General features: G+C 43.5%; 1 protein-coding gene across 1 annotated transcript in view; it reads right to left on the reverse strand.

The window, feature by feature from the left end:
- Nucleotides 1-12,724, reverse strand: part of TSHZ2 (teashirt zinc finger homeobox 2) — a 503,002-nt gene that overhangs the window by 174,564 nt on the left and 315,714 nt on the right. The window contains exon 2 of the mRNA XM_060230776.1: nt 2,341-5,422. Coding sequence (XP_060086759.1) covers nt 2,349-5,422 — 3,074 coding nt within the window. The 3' untranslated portion in view covers nt 2,341-2,348. The remainder of the gene's footprint in view (nt 1-2,340; nt 5,423-12,724) is intronic.

The raw sequence follows: 12,724 nt of genomic DNA on the forward strand, positions 1-12,724 counted from the left end.
ACACTAAATAATGCACTTTCAATGCATCTTTCCAACTGGATTTTACCACTTCACACAGTAAAATCCAGTTGAAAATGCACTGAAAGTGGACTGAAGACACATTATTTAGTGTGTGTGATCACAGCCCTAGAGAAAAATGGCTGCTTTAGCATATAGGCTCTATGGTTCCCCCTTCCCTCAAACTCCACTCTCCTCAGGCTCCACCCCCCAGTTCTCCAGGTATTTCCCAACTCAGAGCTGGTGACCCTAATCATGCATAATTCTGAATAGTGGAAAATGTTAATACACTAACAGTTCCAGAACGTCACATATTTTAAGTTGGCACACTGATATGATGCTTCCAATTATATGGGGGAAGGGATTACACTTTGGTCAACGTCTGGTGACTGGGGAATATAAACTGTTAAAATACAAGATTTACCCAAAAGGAAGATGAACCTGAATATAAGATGACTACCCTAAAACTCTTGTTGCTTGTACATACTTCTAACTTGTATAAAAATGTAAGATGATTCCCACTTTTTGATGGCACACCCTGCGGGGGGAGGGGGGGGGACTGGACTTCCTTTGGGGCAAATCTAATAAAAAAGTGAAGTAAAGGATTTGGCAAAATAAGCAAAAAGCAAGACTTTTATACTTTATATGTGACAAAAGGAATTTATTACTTTTATATGTGACAAAAGAATTCCATCACTGCTAAATAACCAACGGTTTTGACATACAGATTTCCCCAGTACTTTGGTCTGTTTTACAGTTCAGTTACAGAGACTTCACATTTTGCAGATTAGAAATGTTCAGGCTGCAGCCAATAAAAATTCCCAGATGATGAAGTCATTTTTTTTGGTCCTTGAACATGAACATAGGTGACAAAATATCTAATGGAAAATTACCTTGCAGAGATTAGATGTCACTTATTTGTGTACCTTGCAGAGGTTAGATGTCACTTATTTGTGTACCTTCACTTTGGGAGTTCCTTGACTCTCAATGAGCTCTTAGGTTGGCTTTGGAGGAGCCACAAGCATGGCATAAATTTGGACGCTGAAGCCTAAGTAAAACCATTTTGGATGTTCTAAAAAAAGTGGTGAAAGAAGTGTGGTTTGTGCTTCCTCTCCCAAGGATTCTGAGCCTTATATAGAGGAGGGAAGAATGTGTGCTTTCCCTTTTTGGACACTGTGGTGCTAGAGTTGTAAGAAAATGTAATCCAAGTATATTTACTGGAGTATTTTTACTTTTATTTTAAGCCTTGTAACTTTCTTTTAGGAGCTTTTAGGAGCTTATTTTAATTTTCAGCTTCCTGGGACATAGAAAACTAGTTAAACACATTACAAAAGAAGAAAGCTGTTCATGTTCCTTCTTCTCCTTGCTCCTTTGGAATGTCTAAAGTGGATTCTTTTTCATTTGTACCATTTTCCAACCTACTGATACCTGCCCGGCAATGCTCCCTCTAATTCTACTTTGTGAGCTACTGGCATTAAAGTTGTGAGCTACTGCATGAATTAGTTTGCTCTGTTTACCTTGACTGGCATCTGTTGTCAGTTGGAGTTCCACGCAGCCTTTCCCAGTTCTATTAGCTGAAATTCCCCAGCAGGGGAATTCCAGGGAATAAACCTGGGAGGTTTCTACATGCAAAATATATATCCCTACTGTACGACAGACCTTTCCCATACCATTTTGTCATAATAAGATATGAGGCCTATGAACTGACGGCATGGAGATGATAAGTCTTCTCCAAAACATATACAATACACTCTCAGCATTATGAAGTACGAAATGCTTTAAGGTTGAAAATGTAAAGGAATAATAATAAAACAGAGAAATCCCATGTCTGAAACTGGACACTGGAAATACACAGAACCCTTGTCCAACTGACTACTATGTCTCCTGCTCGTATGTGCAGGCTTGGAATAACAGGGTGACACGGAGGCTTAAAATATTACAAGCCAATAACAGTTTCAATAGAAGCCATTAGAGTGAAGCGTCCACCATGCTTTGTTTTTCAAATGCAGGGTTAACGGCAGGGTTAACTAGGCAGGACCATGGCACTGACAGCCATCAAAGTTGCCACATCTTTTCTCGGCAAAGGTTCCTGTACCTTTAGTAGGAGTCTGACTATCTGAAATGCACAAAAGTGAATCATGGAACTGGAGCCATGGGAGAAAGTGCACTCAATAAATTTCCCCCCTCCATGCAGCAAGGACAGACCAAGGTGCCTTTGCCAGAAAGGAAATTGGCAATTTTGATCCATATTACAATTTTTCTTTTAAAAAAGCAGAAGTGCTTTAGGAGATCCCTATTACAAGCATAAGACTGAAACCCATTGTGCAGTTAAGGCATGCATACCTTAGGAGTTATTCTTCATCCACTTCTGCTACAAACTGTGAATGGTGTTCTGGTGACTTGCTGTGTGTTTTGCTTAGATGAAGCTTTACTGCATGTTTGCTCACAAATGTCCGAGAGCACAACTTACATTTGAACTTAGAGTCTGTGTCCTCTTCCCCAGCTATTGTCTCGGGAGATCTCTGAACTGAAACTCTGGAGATTTCTTGCTCTACCTTGGTTTGCTGCTCCACAGCCAACTTGTTCATGTCTTTCATTTGGAACCCTAGATGGGATTCTAAATGGCTGATGTACGTTGATGGGGTTCTAAACTGAGATGCACAGTCACTGCAATAAAAGATGGGGTGTCCTTTATCCATGTTTTTCAAAAACTTTGTCCCTCCAGTTTTTCTGAGCTGGTACTTGACATTGGCCAACCAGTGGCTGATGGTCGTCATGGACAGTCCAGTAAATTTAGAGATCTGCATGCGTTCTTGAGGGCCCAAATCTGACAATAAATATTTACCTTCGGATGTTTGGAAGAGACTGGAAGCAAACTGGGCTTGCAAGATGAGGAGGTGCTGAGGATTCCAGTTGGACTGCCTTCCCTTTCTTTTGTGTAAAGTGGAGACTTCCATTGAGACATCTTCGAAACGCCGGATGTCCATTTCCAGTTTCATTGGTGGGATCCTAGATGAGGAAGCAGGTTTTGGTGTCGTAGCTTTGGGGAGAACTTTGACCATGTCTGCAATGTCGGACAGTGCGTGCTTCTGAGACGGGGAGGTGCAAGATTGTGCTTTAGCCGATGCTTCTTTCTTGCTTTTAGATTTGGTCAGGTCTATTGGCTGGTCGTTGTTTTCAAACACGTAACGCCTGGAGGGAACACCTGCAGATTTGGGTGGCGTCGGGGCAGGAGATAAAACTGGCTTCTCCATCATGTTTAAATTAGGCTTATGGAACACAGAGACCGAACTCGAAGTGGGGCTGGAATTGGACTGAGGCCTCAAAGGCTCATTTGCTTTACCCAAGTGGTTGTTCAGCACAGATTGCAGGGCACTCAGTGGATTTAAACAAGGCAAGTCGGGGGAGTGGTTAGGGGCAGCACACCCATTGCTGAGCGACAATGTTGCTGGCTCCTTTGTTTTCATTTTTTCTTTCTCCTCATCTTCTATTGCTGGGTCCTCCTCCTTCAAGGGACTTGGATCTGGCCTTTTGGGTTCTATACATACTTCATCTTGAGGGAGGGATTCTCCTTCATTCTGACTGTTAGGGGTCGTATCCACTTTGTTCCCCTCTTTAAGGTAGTCCTTTTGCATTTCCTTTTTGGCATCTGCTTCCTTCTTCACTTGAGTGCATTGGGCCATGTTGGTTGAGACAGGAACCAGAGGCATCACCTTCCATTTGGGTGCAATAGGCCTCAGTTTATTTGTAACAGTTGGCCTGACTTGGAGAACTTGGGACCCCACTGGCAAGGAAGGCTTAGATCCTTCAGAGAGCTGATAAGCTGCATGGATGCTAGGATATGCACTCCAACTGGGGGCTCCATTTTGAGCTTTGTTGATGGCCGTGGTGACTGTATTTTCTAAAGACTTCAAGATGTCTCCACCACCTTTTGAAGCATCTTCTAAATCTTCCTCTCTAAGATACTGGTACTTCATGGTAGGATCCATTGGTTTCTGAAGGGTGTCTTCATAATCTTCATTCTTGACTACTTTGTCGTCTTTGTTTATTTCCTCAGGTTTCCCTTGCTTGCTTTCTTTTTTCAGCTCTGAAGCAGGAGCTGCAGGCTCTGTAGCTGCATTACTCGAAGTTTTGGAAAGTGGAGCGTCACTACTTGGTGCCTCAGAGAGCGACTGCATTTTCTCCACAGCTAGGGGATCCAAAACAAGTTGTTTCCCTTTCTTTGAGGCTGAGCTTGTGACTTTCAGGAAATGACCTGTGACCATCATGTGCGTTGTAAGCTGCTGCAAGGTATCGTGGGAACTCCCGCATTCCATGCACTTCAGAATCTGTGATTTGCATGCTTCAAATTGCCATGTGTAACTGGCACCATTCTGGTAACCGTAGCGATTGTTAGACGACAACTGCAGGTTGGCATTCTTCTGAGAAGAAAAGGTATCTGCAAATGACCCGGTGGTAGAGTCTGGGGAGCAAGGTCTGTTGACGTCGAAGACACGTTTCTTCGCGGGAGTCACCATTTTGGAAGAAATGGTAGGGACTGGCTCCTTCAAAGGCACTTTTTGGTAGTGTTTTGTTTTGATCATATGAACACTTAGATCTTGCAGGGAATCAAAGGAGTCACCGCAGAACATGCATTTTAAAACTTTCTGGGCATCTTCTTTATCCATGTCCTGGAAGGCCCTTTTGCGGGGCTTGGAGTAGCTCGTAGGCCTGTGCTTGTCTTTTTTATGGTTGTCATCTTGGTAATGACCACTCTCGTTCATATGAACCGTGAGCTCCACCAAGGTATCGTAGGCAGCGCTGCACTGCCGGCACCTGAACCGACTGGCGCCTGTAAAGACAGTCCCGCACATCTTACTGCTCTGCCTGTATAGCTGCACAGAGCTGAAAAGGTTTGGTTTTGAGACAGGCCTGGTGGGTAAGCTCTGCTGCAGGCTTTTGGTCAAGGCATCTTGATGCCAATCGAACTCACTTTTGCTCGCCCCATTTCTGTGGTCACACCCTCTCTTCTCTGAAGTGGACAGCTTGAGTCCTAACCCCAATCCTGTCCAATAAGAGTCTGAAAGGATGTTGGCATAAACTGCTGTCATTTTATCCATGCAGCTATGTGCTTCGCTGGGAAGTTTGGGCTGGGCATTGGCTTTGGAGTCCTGTGTCTCTCTAGAGCAAAGGGTTTTGATGTCTGCCACCTGGTCACTAGCATCACTTAACAGCGATTCATTTTCAACGTCCTGGTTGGAGATGTGACTGACTGGAGAATTCTGGTAGCTAAAGCTTCCTTTCAGATCAGGACCCACGTCATGTTCTTCGTCTGTGCCAGGGTCATTGCTGCCCTGAAGATGAGCGGTTGAATTGCTCTCATCATCATCCTCTTCTTCCTCTTTTATGTCTTCGTCATCTTTCAGATTATCTTCTTGGACGTAACCTGAAAAGGAATATCAATATGTGAAATATCAACTTAGAGAGGAGCTTTTTACACATTCATTTCTCTAGATCTGGCATTTGCTTTCCCTACAGGATTTCACTTTAACCTTCTACTTTATAGACTGTTAGCACAAGACGAGAAAAAGCTGGTGAGGCTTGCCAGTTTTTTTGTTGGCAGATGATCATAATTCTTTGTAACTTCCAGAGTTTCCGAGTTAATAATTTTCCTGTCGCAATAGGGAAGTGCTAACCATCCCTTAATAGAATAGTGATAAAATTAATCTGTGAGACCATTTTAAGTCCCATTAAAATGATGTGATCAAATGGATATTATCCAACTCCTGAAAATGACAACCAGCCAAGGAGTGAAAGCATCTTGCCCTAATTTTCTTGCTTCTGCAGATGATGCAGATCCAAGAATATGATGCTGTTTGATTGGCTAAGCAGATTGTTTCTGGATGCTCACAGACAGGATGCTACCAAAAGAAATGCTGATGAATCACTCGTGAGAAATCCTACCCATGTACTACGTGCACGTCACATGCAGAAGGTTCTGAAGGCACAAGGCTCCTGTAATCTGAGGAGCCACTAATCCTAGTAAGAATAGTCTGAAAACTGACCAACAGGAAGGCTATTTTCTCTAACACTGTACAGATGATCTTTTCCAAAACCAAAACCAAAACCAAAAAACCCTGTACTACCAGAGCTATTAAAAATACAGAACGTATTTCTAATAGGGCATACTGACTAAGAAAGCATAAAGTTTGCAATCAATGCACAGAAACAACAACTTGGAAATCTCCACCCTACACAGAAGCATTTATTGTACAGACAACAGTCTCGATTACACAAATGGTCTTTGGAACATTCGGTAGATATGGCATAAGAATAACTGAAAGGTCTCATACAGAAGAGTACACTCAGGTGGAGAATCCTTAGAGACTTACACTGAAATCTGAATGCTTTGTACATGCCTCTGCTTCTATTGAGCCAAACCACTGGTCTTTCTAGCCTGGTTATATGCCTGGCAGCAATGTACCGAGAGAAGGGTTTCCCAGTCTTAGCACTGGAGATCCAGTTTAAATGATGATGCCATAGCACAGGAAACAGTGCTAATATGGTCGCTCTTGTGCTGTTAAGGCTACATATTAATTGTTCACCCCTGTGGTTATGGCAGACTGCATGGATGAGAAACACACCCATGATTTTCATCCAGCTGGGCCATCATTGTGGATGTGGTTCAGAACTACGCAAACTGCTTTGATCACACTGGCAGAGTTTTTAGCCAGTAATCTGGAAGCAACTAACAGGGACTAAAGCATCCATTCCAAAAATAATTCCAGAGGAGTAGCTCAGTTATCCTGTAGCAGCAGAATAAACCAGGAGTTAAAGACTGACAGCATTTATTCCACCATAAACTTTTGTGAGTCACAGCTCACTTCCGCTGATGCGTTGGAGTATAAATCTACCATAGATGGATTGTGATTCTCCCTGTACTCTTGTTCTTCCATTGTAATCAGGTATCATTTAGAGCCACCCCTTCAGTCTTCAACTGGAGAATCCCAAGGATTGAACTTGGTGGAACCTATGCTATGCAAACCATGGAATTTTGTATTTAGAACATTCTAGGTTATGTCATTCCACTCATTTCCAATCCCACATGGATCCCAGCCCCATTTGTAAGCCAATTCTTGTCTCATTCTATTTTTTTCCTATTATGTATATCAAGATGGTTTTGTGTCTTTTAGTTGGGAGTGCCTAGACCTCTTCAGCTCCTGTAGTTTGGGGGAGTGGCCAAAGTGGGTGGAGTTTTTCTGGTTTTCCTCTCGGTTTGCATTCTGTGACTATAAACTAGTCATGCTTAAGGTCTGTTGAGCCCCAATCTTACCATTACCAGACACAGTATGTTGCTTGGGATATTCTTTGTTCTCTTCAACAGCCTGATGGATAGAAGCAAATGTGGCAGCCACCTACGGCCCCCTCCCCCACCACACAGATAGAAAATTCTGCTTAATTAGGCTTTGACATGTTTACTATAACCTTTACAGAAGAGGAACTCATGCTGAGAAGTCCTTTGTTTTTGGAACTGCCTGTTGGCACTATATACATAGACAATCTCGAAAAAGTGGGAAGGCAGCAGATTGGGAGGCATCATCCCAAATGCACCCAAGAAGCTGATGAAGTCCTCTGGAATACGTTTTTTTTTAAATGTCACAGTTTAATATTATATATTTTAAACCGCTCACTTTTACTAAACAATTTCATTAGCTGTGGGCATTTTAGGTAAAACAGCCAAGTCCTTGAAATGCAGACAGACTGCAGAATGTGTATGGTGCTGGTGATTTCCTTAAGAAGGTTTCTGTCGTATGTAAATCTTCCTATAAATTGAAATGCAGAAGATTAATTCATTGAAAAGCTTGATTAGCAGAAGAGATTCTGATACGGTGACATACATATTTTTTAAAAAATCTACATATGTCATGCACATGGTGACAACACTTAAGCCATAAATTAGGGGCATTTGGTGCAATCAGTTTATTGCACAGAAAATGTCTTGATCAAGCAAGGACAATCCGGCTGTAGAAATAAGCCAGTGTGGTATATTGATTACAGTGATGGACTAGGATCCGGGAGACCCATGCTGAAATCCCCACTCTGCCACCTAAGCATGCCGGGTGACCTAGGGCCAATTTATTTATTTATTTATTTATTCTATGACTTATATCCCGCCCTTCCCATAAAATGGCTCAGGGCGGCTCACAACAAACGATAAAACAATAAACAAAGTGCAAAATTATTACAATTAAAAAGTCAAAGCATTTAAAAACCTTAAAATCTTCACATTAAAACTATACCATATATTTCACTAAAGTCTGATAAGCTACCTTAGTCTAGTCAGGCGTAGGCTAGCCGGAAGAGGCTTGTCTTACAGGCCCTGCGGAACTGAGTAAGATCCCGCAGGGCCCTCACCTCTTCCGGCAGCTGGTTCCACCATGTGGGGGCCATTGTAGAAAAGGCCCTGTCTCTGGTTGTCTTGAGACGGACTTCTTTGGGCCCGGGGATGGTGAAAAGGTTTTGCGTCCCAGACCTCAGTACTCTCTGGGGAACGTGTGGGGAGAGACGGTCCTTCAGGTAGGCAGGTCCCAGGCCATATAGGGCTTTAAAGGCTGCCCTCTCTCAGACTAAACATCTCATAGAGCTGCTTTTGTGAGGGTAAAATGGAGGAAAGGAGAAAAGGGGGGATATAAATATTTAAATAATAACACTTCCGTATATGGGTCACACTTACGGATGTTCTAAGGATGCTCCCAATGTATGATCAGCACTGTTAATTTTATGTTGTTGCTATGGGGGCTTTCAACAGAATTGTTTTCCATTGGATTCCACTGGGCCCACGTTATGTAGAGCCACTGATTGACAAGAGCCTAGTTGCCACATTGTAAATGCCCTCAGTCCAGTGCCATCACCTGCATTTCATGTAGTTTTATTTACTTGTATAATTTAACTCTGAACCATGTTGTTAGCCGCCCTGAGCCTGCTCCGGCGGGGAGGGCGGGATACAAATAAAATTTGTTGTTGTTGTTGTTGTTGTTGTTGTATGTGTGTTCTCACACAGCCTAATGAGAGACCTTGTTTTTCCCATCCCACCCCAAACATGGACCTGTCATCTCTTCATATTGCTCCACAACCAATTCTTTCAATAGTAAGCCAACCGATCAGTCATTAATAACATGTTTTTAAGAAGTATTAACATTTGGCGTTGGTTTGAGTTCATGTTACTAAGTTAGTTCATGTCACTGAGTTTTCACACAGCATACTGGGAGATGCAATCCCCATATAATATCATTCTTTACTCTTACTTTATTTATAGTATGCGACCGATTTTGCACCAGGCTGCTTCTGGGTGAAGAGCCCTTTTGCTCCTGGCACTTCTCTCGGTTTTTGCACACGCTGCCGCAGAGCTGCAAGTCGGCGCGCCACTTTCCAGCTGCAAGCAAGATCCTCTACAAGCAGTTTCTGCTTGCCGCGGTGCGGTGCACCAACTCCTAGCTCCGTGGCAGCTTGTGCGAAAATGAAGAGAAGCACCGGGCTCTCCACCCAGGACAAGCTCTAGTGTGAAATCGGAATGCCTTTCTCAGTGGGAGTCAAACTAGATTATGCAGTGTATGTAATTCTGAATATGGCCCTAGATGCAGACTGATAAATTAACAGAACGTGGCCATGTAAAAAGATGAGAAATATTTTTGCAAACTTGGGAGGACACCCAGGGTTGCAGAAAAACCTTATAAATTTAAAACATTGGTGGAAGTGTTACAAAAAAACAACAACAGAAAGAAGTGTTGTCTGCAGCACAGGCAGTGTAAAAACAAAATGATTCTTGGCTGCTATTGCAAAGGTCCAGCTTCTCTCGGGAGGGGGCGCTTGTGGGCGGCTCCATGTCTCTCACTCTCTTCACAAGCCCGTTGGAGGCTGGAGGCAGCAGAGAGGACAGAGCATACAGTCTGGGAGCGCTTGGCTGCCTAGCGCCCTCCCTCTGCCAGAGACCTTATTTTTGCACTGGAGCCCTGGCCTAGCCAACCAGAAAACTGCGTTCTTGTGCGTTCCTGCTCAAAAAACAAACAAACAAACAAAAGCCCTGAGTTAGGCTGAGAGAAAGTGACTGGTCCAAGATCAACCAGTAAGCAGCTGTGGCAGAGAGGGGATTCAAAGCTGGGTCTCCTGGATCCTAATTTAGCATCCTAACTACTAGACCACACAGGCTGTCCGTTCTGAGCCACTAGCCTTGGTAGAACAAGTCATTTCTGAGGGTATTCCTCAGCTTCAAACAGGGAACACTTGATATGGATTGTAGGCTGATTGTATACTCTTTTGAAATGTTAATGAGTAAAGCCACCTCCTCCCCCTTCATCTTTATACTAAATGCACCTTTTTTTGCTGTTAGCTATTCCATCACTGAATGCTATTTTCAAAGAGTCATACTCTCTTTTTCCACATATAGCCAGATTTCTTAAAACGCAGTCCTCTTTCCAAGTCTGGAAAATTTAGTTTGGGACCAGAAAAAGGACAGTGAAGTACTGTTTGGAATAACAGCTCTAATCCATGGAAAACCATCAACATGCTTGTTTCATTCATGTAGCCCAATTTCCCTTAAAATAACCACTGCCTTGAAAGCAATCTCACAATGCTTGGAAATGATCTTGGCTCCTTTGTTTCCTGGAAGGAACTCTAAACTTCTTTTGTTGTGTTCTTTCCCCCCCTCTTTCTCTTTTTTGGCAAAAGAGTGTTTTCTTTCTTTAAAATATTTCATGCAGATAATGGATAATGACCACTTCTTCTTGCTTTCTCTTGAAAATGTCTAACTGCATTAGCTATCCAAAGGCAACTCCTAACCTGGCTCATTGTTTTAGTTCCTGGTTGCAGATTCATCTCATTTTTTTTTTTTGTCCTCTCACTCCCCACTCCTCTCCCCCCTTTTTGAAGAGCTGCAGAAAAAGATAAATTAGTCCTGGCAGTAAAAAAAAACTCCCCATTTTAACTCTAGAGTTCTCGAGGCAAACACCCACTGAATATAACAGGGTTAAACCACCAAAGTGTGCCTTATGTGTGCCTCATTGCTAGGAGAAACCAATTTCTCAGAGAACAGTGCTCCTTACCAAGATAAAGCAAGGATAGGATTGCCAATCCCCAGGTGGGGGCAGGGGATCCCCCAGTTTGGAGACCCTCCCCTCGCTTCAGGATCATCAGAAAGCGGGGGGAGGGAGGGAAATGACTGCTGGGCACTCCATTATTCCTTATGGAGACCGATTCCCATAGGGTATAATGGAAAATTGATATGAGGGTATTTGGGGCTCTGGAGGGGCTTTTGAGGTAGAGGCACCAAATTTGCAACATTGCATCCAGTGCCTCTCCCCAAAATACCCTCCAAGTTTCAAAAGGATTGGACCACGGGGTCCAATTCTATGAGCCCCCAAAGAAGGTGTCCCTATCCTTCTTTATTTCCAGTGGAGGGAAGACATTTAAAAGGTGTGCAGTCCCTTTAAATGTGATGGCCAAAACTCCCTTTGGAGTTCAATGATGCTTGGCCCAACCTTGCTCCTGGCTTCACCCCCAAAGTCTCCTGGCTCCACCTCCAAAGTCCCCAGATATTTCTTGAATTGGATTTGGCAACCCTAAGCGAGGAAGCCACAGCATGTCGTGTCTCCATGTCATCCTCAGTCGAAGCAAAAAGCTTACTTATTTTGTACTGGAAAACTGGGACACATTATATAAAAAATGTTATGCTCATGAAGTTCATGTCACTGCTTCTCTGTGTATCAACTTTACACCATTCAGTAGTGGCTGGTGGATTTATTTCATAATGGGTTGCTTTCTATAGTGGCTCCAATATTTCAATTAAAGTTCACAGAATCATAGAGTTGGAGGGGACCTCCAGGGTCATCTAGTCCAACCCTCTGCACAATGCAGGAAATTCACAAATACTTCTCTCTCCCCCCCCCCCCACCCCGCCCCAGTGACCTTTGTTCCATGCCCAAAAAGTTATGCATGAGCTAAAGCAAAGTTTGCAGGGAGGGAAGAGTACATTTTCCTCTTTTTTCTCTCCCTTCCCTTTTCCTTTAAACAGGAAGGTCTTCAGTGGAGAAATCAGTGTTTATTTCCCACAGTCCCCATGCCCAATCATTGATATATAAACAGCCTCCTTACCATTGGTATTGTCATAATGGCTTGTACACTTGCGCACCCTAATCCTTGCTGGTATCTCAGTGGCACCAGTTTTGCTCAAGTCGTGCCGTTCTGTGGCAATCCTGAGCGTGCAGTGGCTCTGAATGGCAGCAGCTGCTCTACTCTCCTTCCGGCAACGTTTCCCCTTTTGTGGCATCCTCCCGCAGGCGGCATGGTGTGGAGGAAAACTTTTCAGATCCCGCTTGTGCCAAAGAGAGTCGGCTCGTTCGCCACAAGGGGGAGCCTCCAGGCAGAATCTGGGAACCACAAACTATGCAGCTGCCCTGAATGATTACGTCCACAGCAAGCATGATGTTTGGCAGTTTGCCTGTCTCCTTGCATCGATGTATCAACCATAGGCTTGATCAATAAGATTTCCTCAACTCCCGCCAGTTAACGGAATGCGGGCAAATAATTTCCTTTCCAAAGGAACCCTGATATCTTTAACCCCACTGATCAAGAGACTACGATAGCCCAAAGTCTATGCAAATACACTTTCTACCACAAGAACTTTGGGAGGAGGTGGATCTCTGCAATATTGCTTTGCAGAATAGCAGTTCTGGATCAGATCACTGGTCCATCT

The sequence above is a fragment of the Heteronotia binoei genome, chromosome 2 (assembly GCF_032191835.1).
Source record: "Heteronotia binoei isolate CCM8104 ecotype False Entrance Well chromosome 2, APGP_CSIRO_Hbin_v1, whole genome shotgun sequence".
Taxonomy (NCBI): domain Eukaryota; kingdom Metazoa; phylum Chordata; class Lepidosauria; order Squamata; family Gekkonidae; genus Heteronotia; species Heteronotia binoei.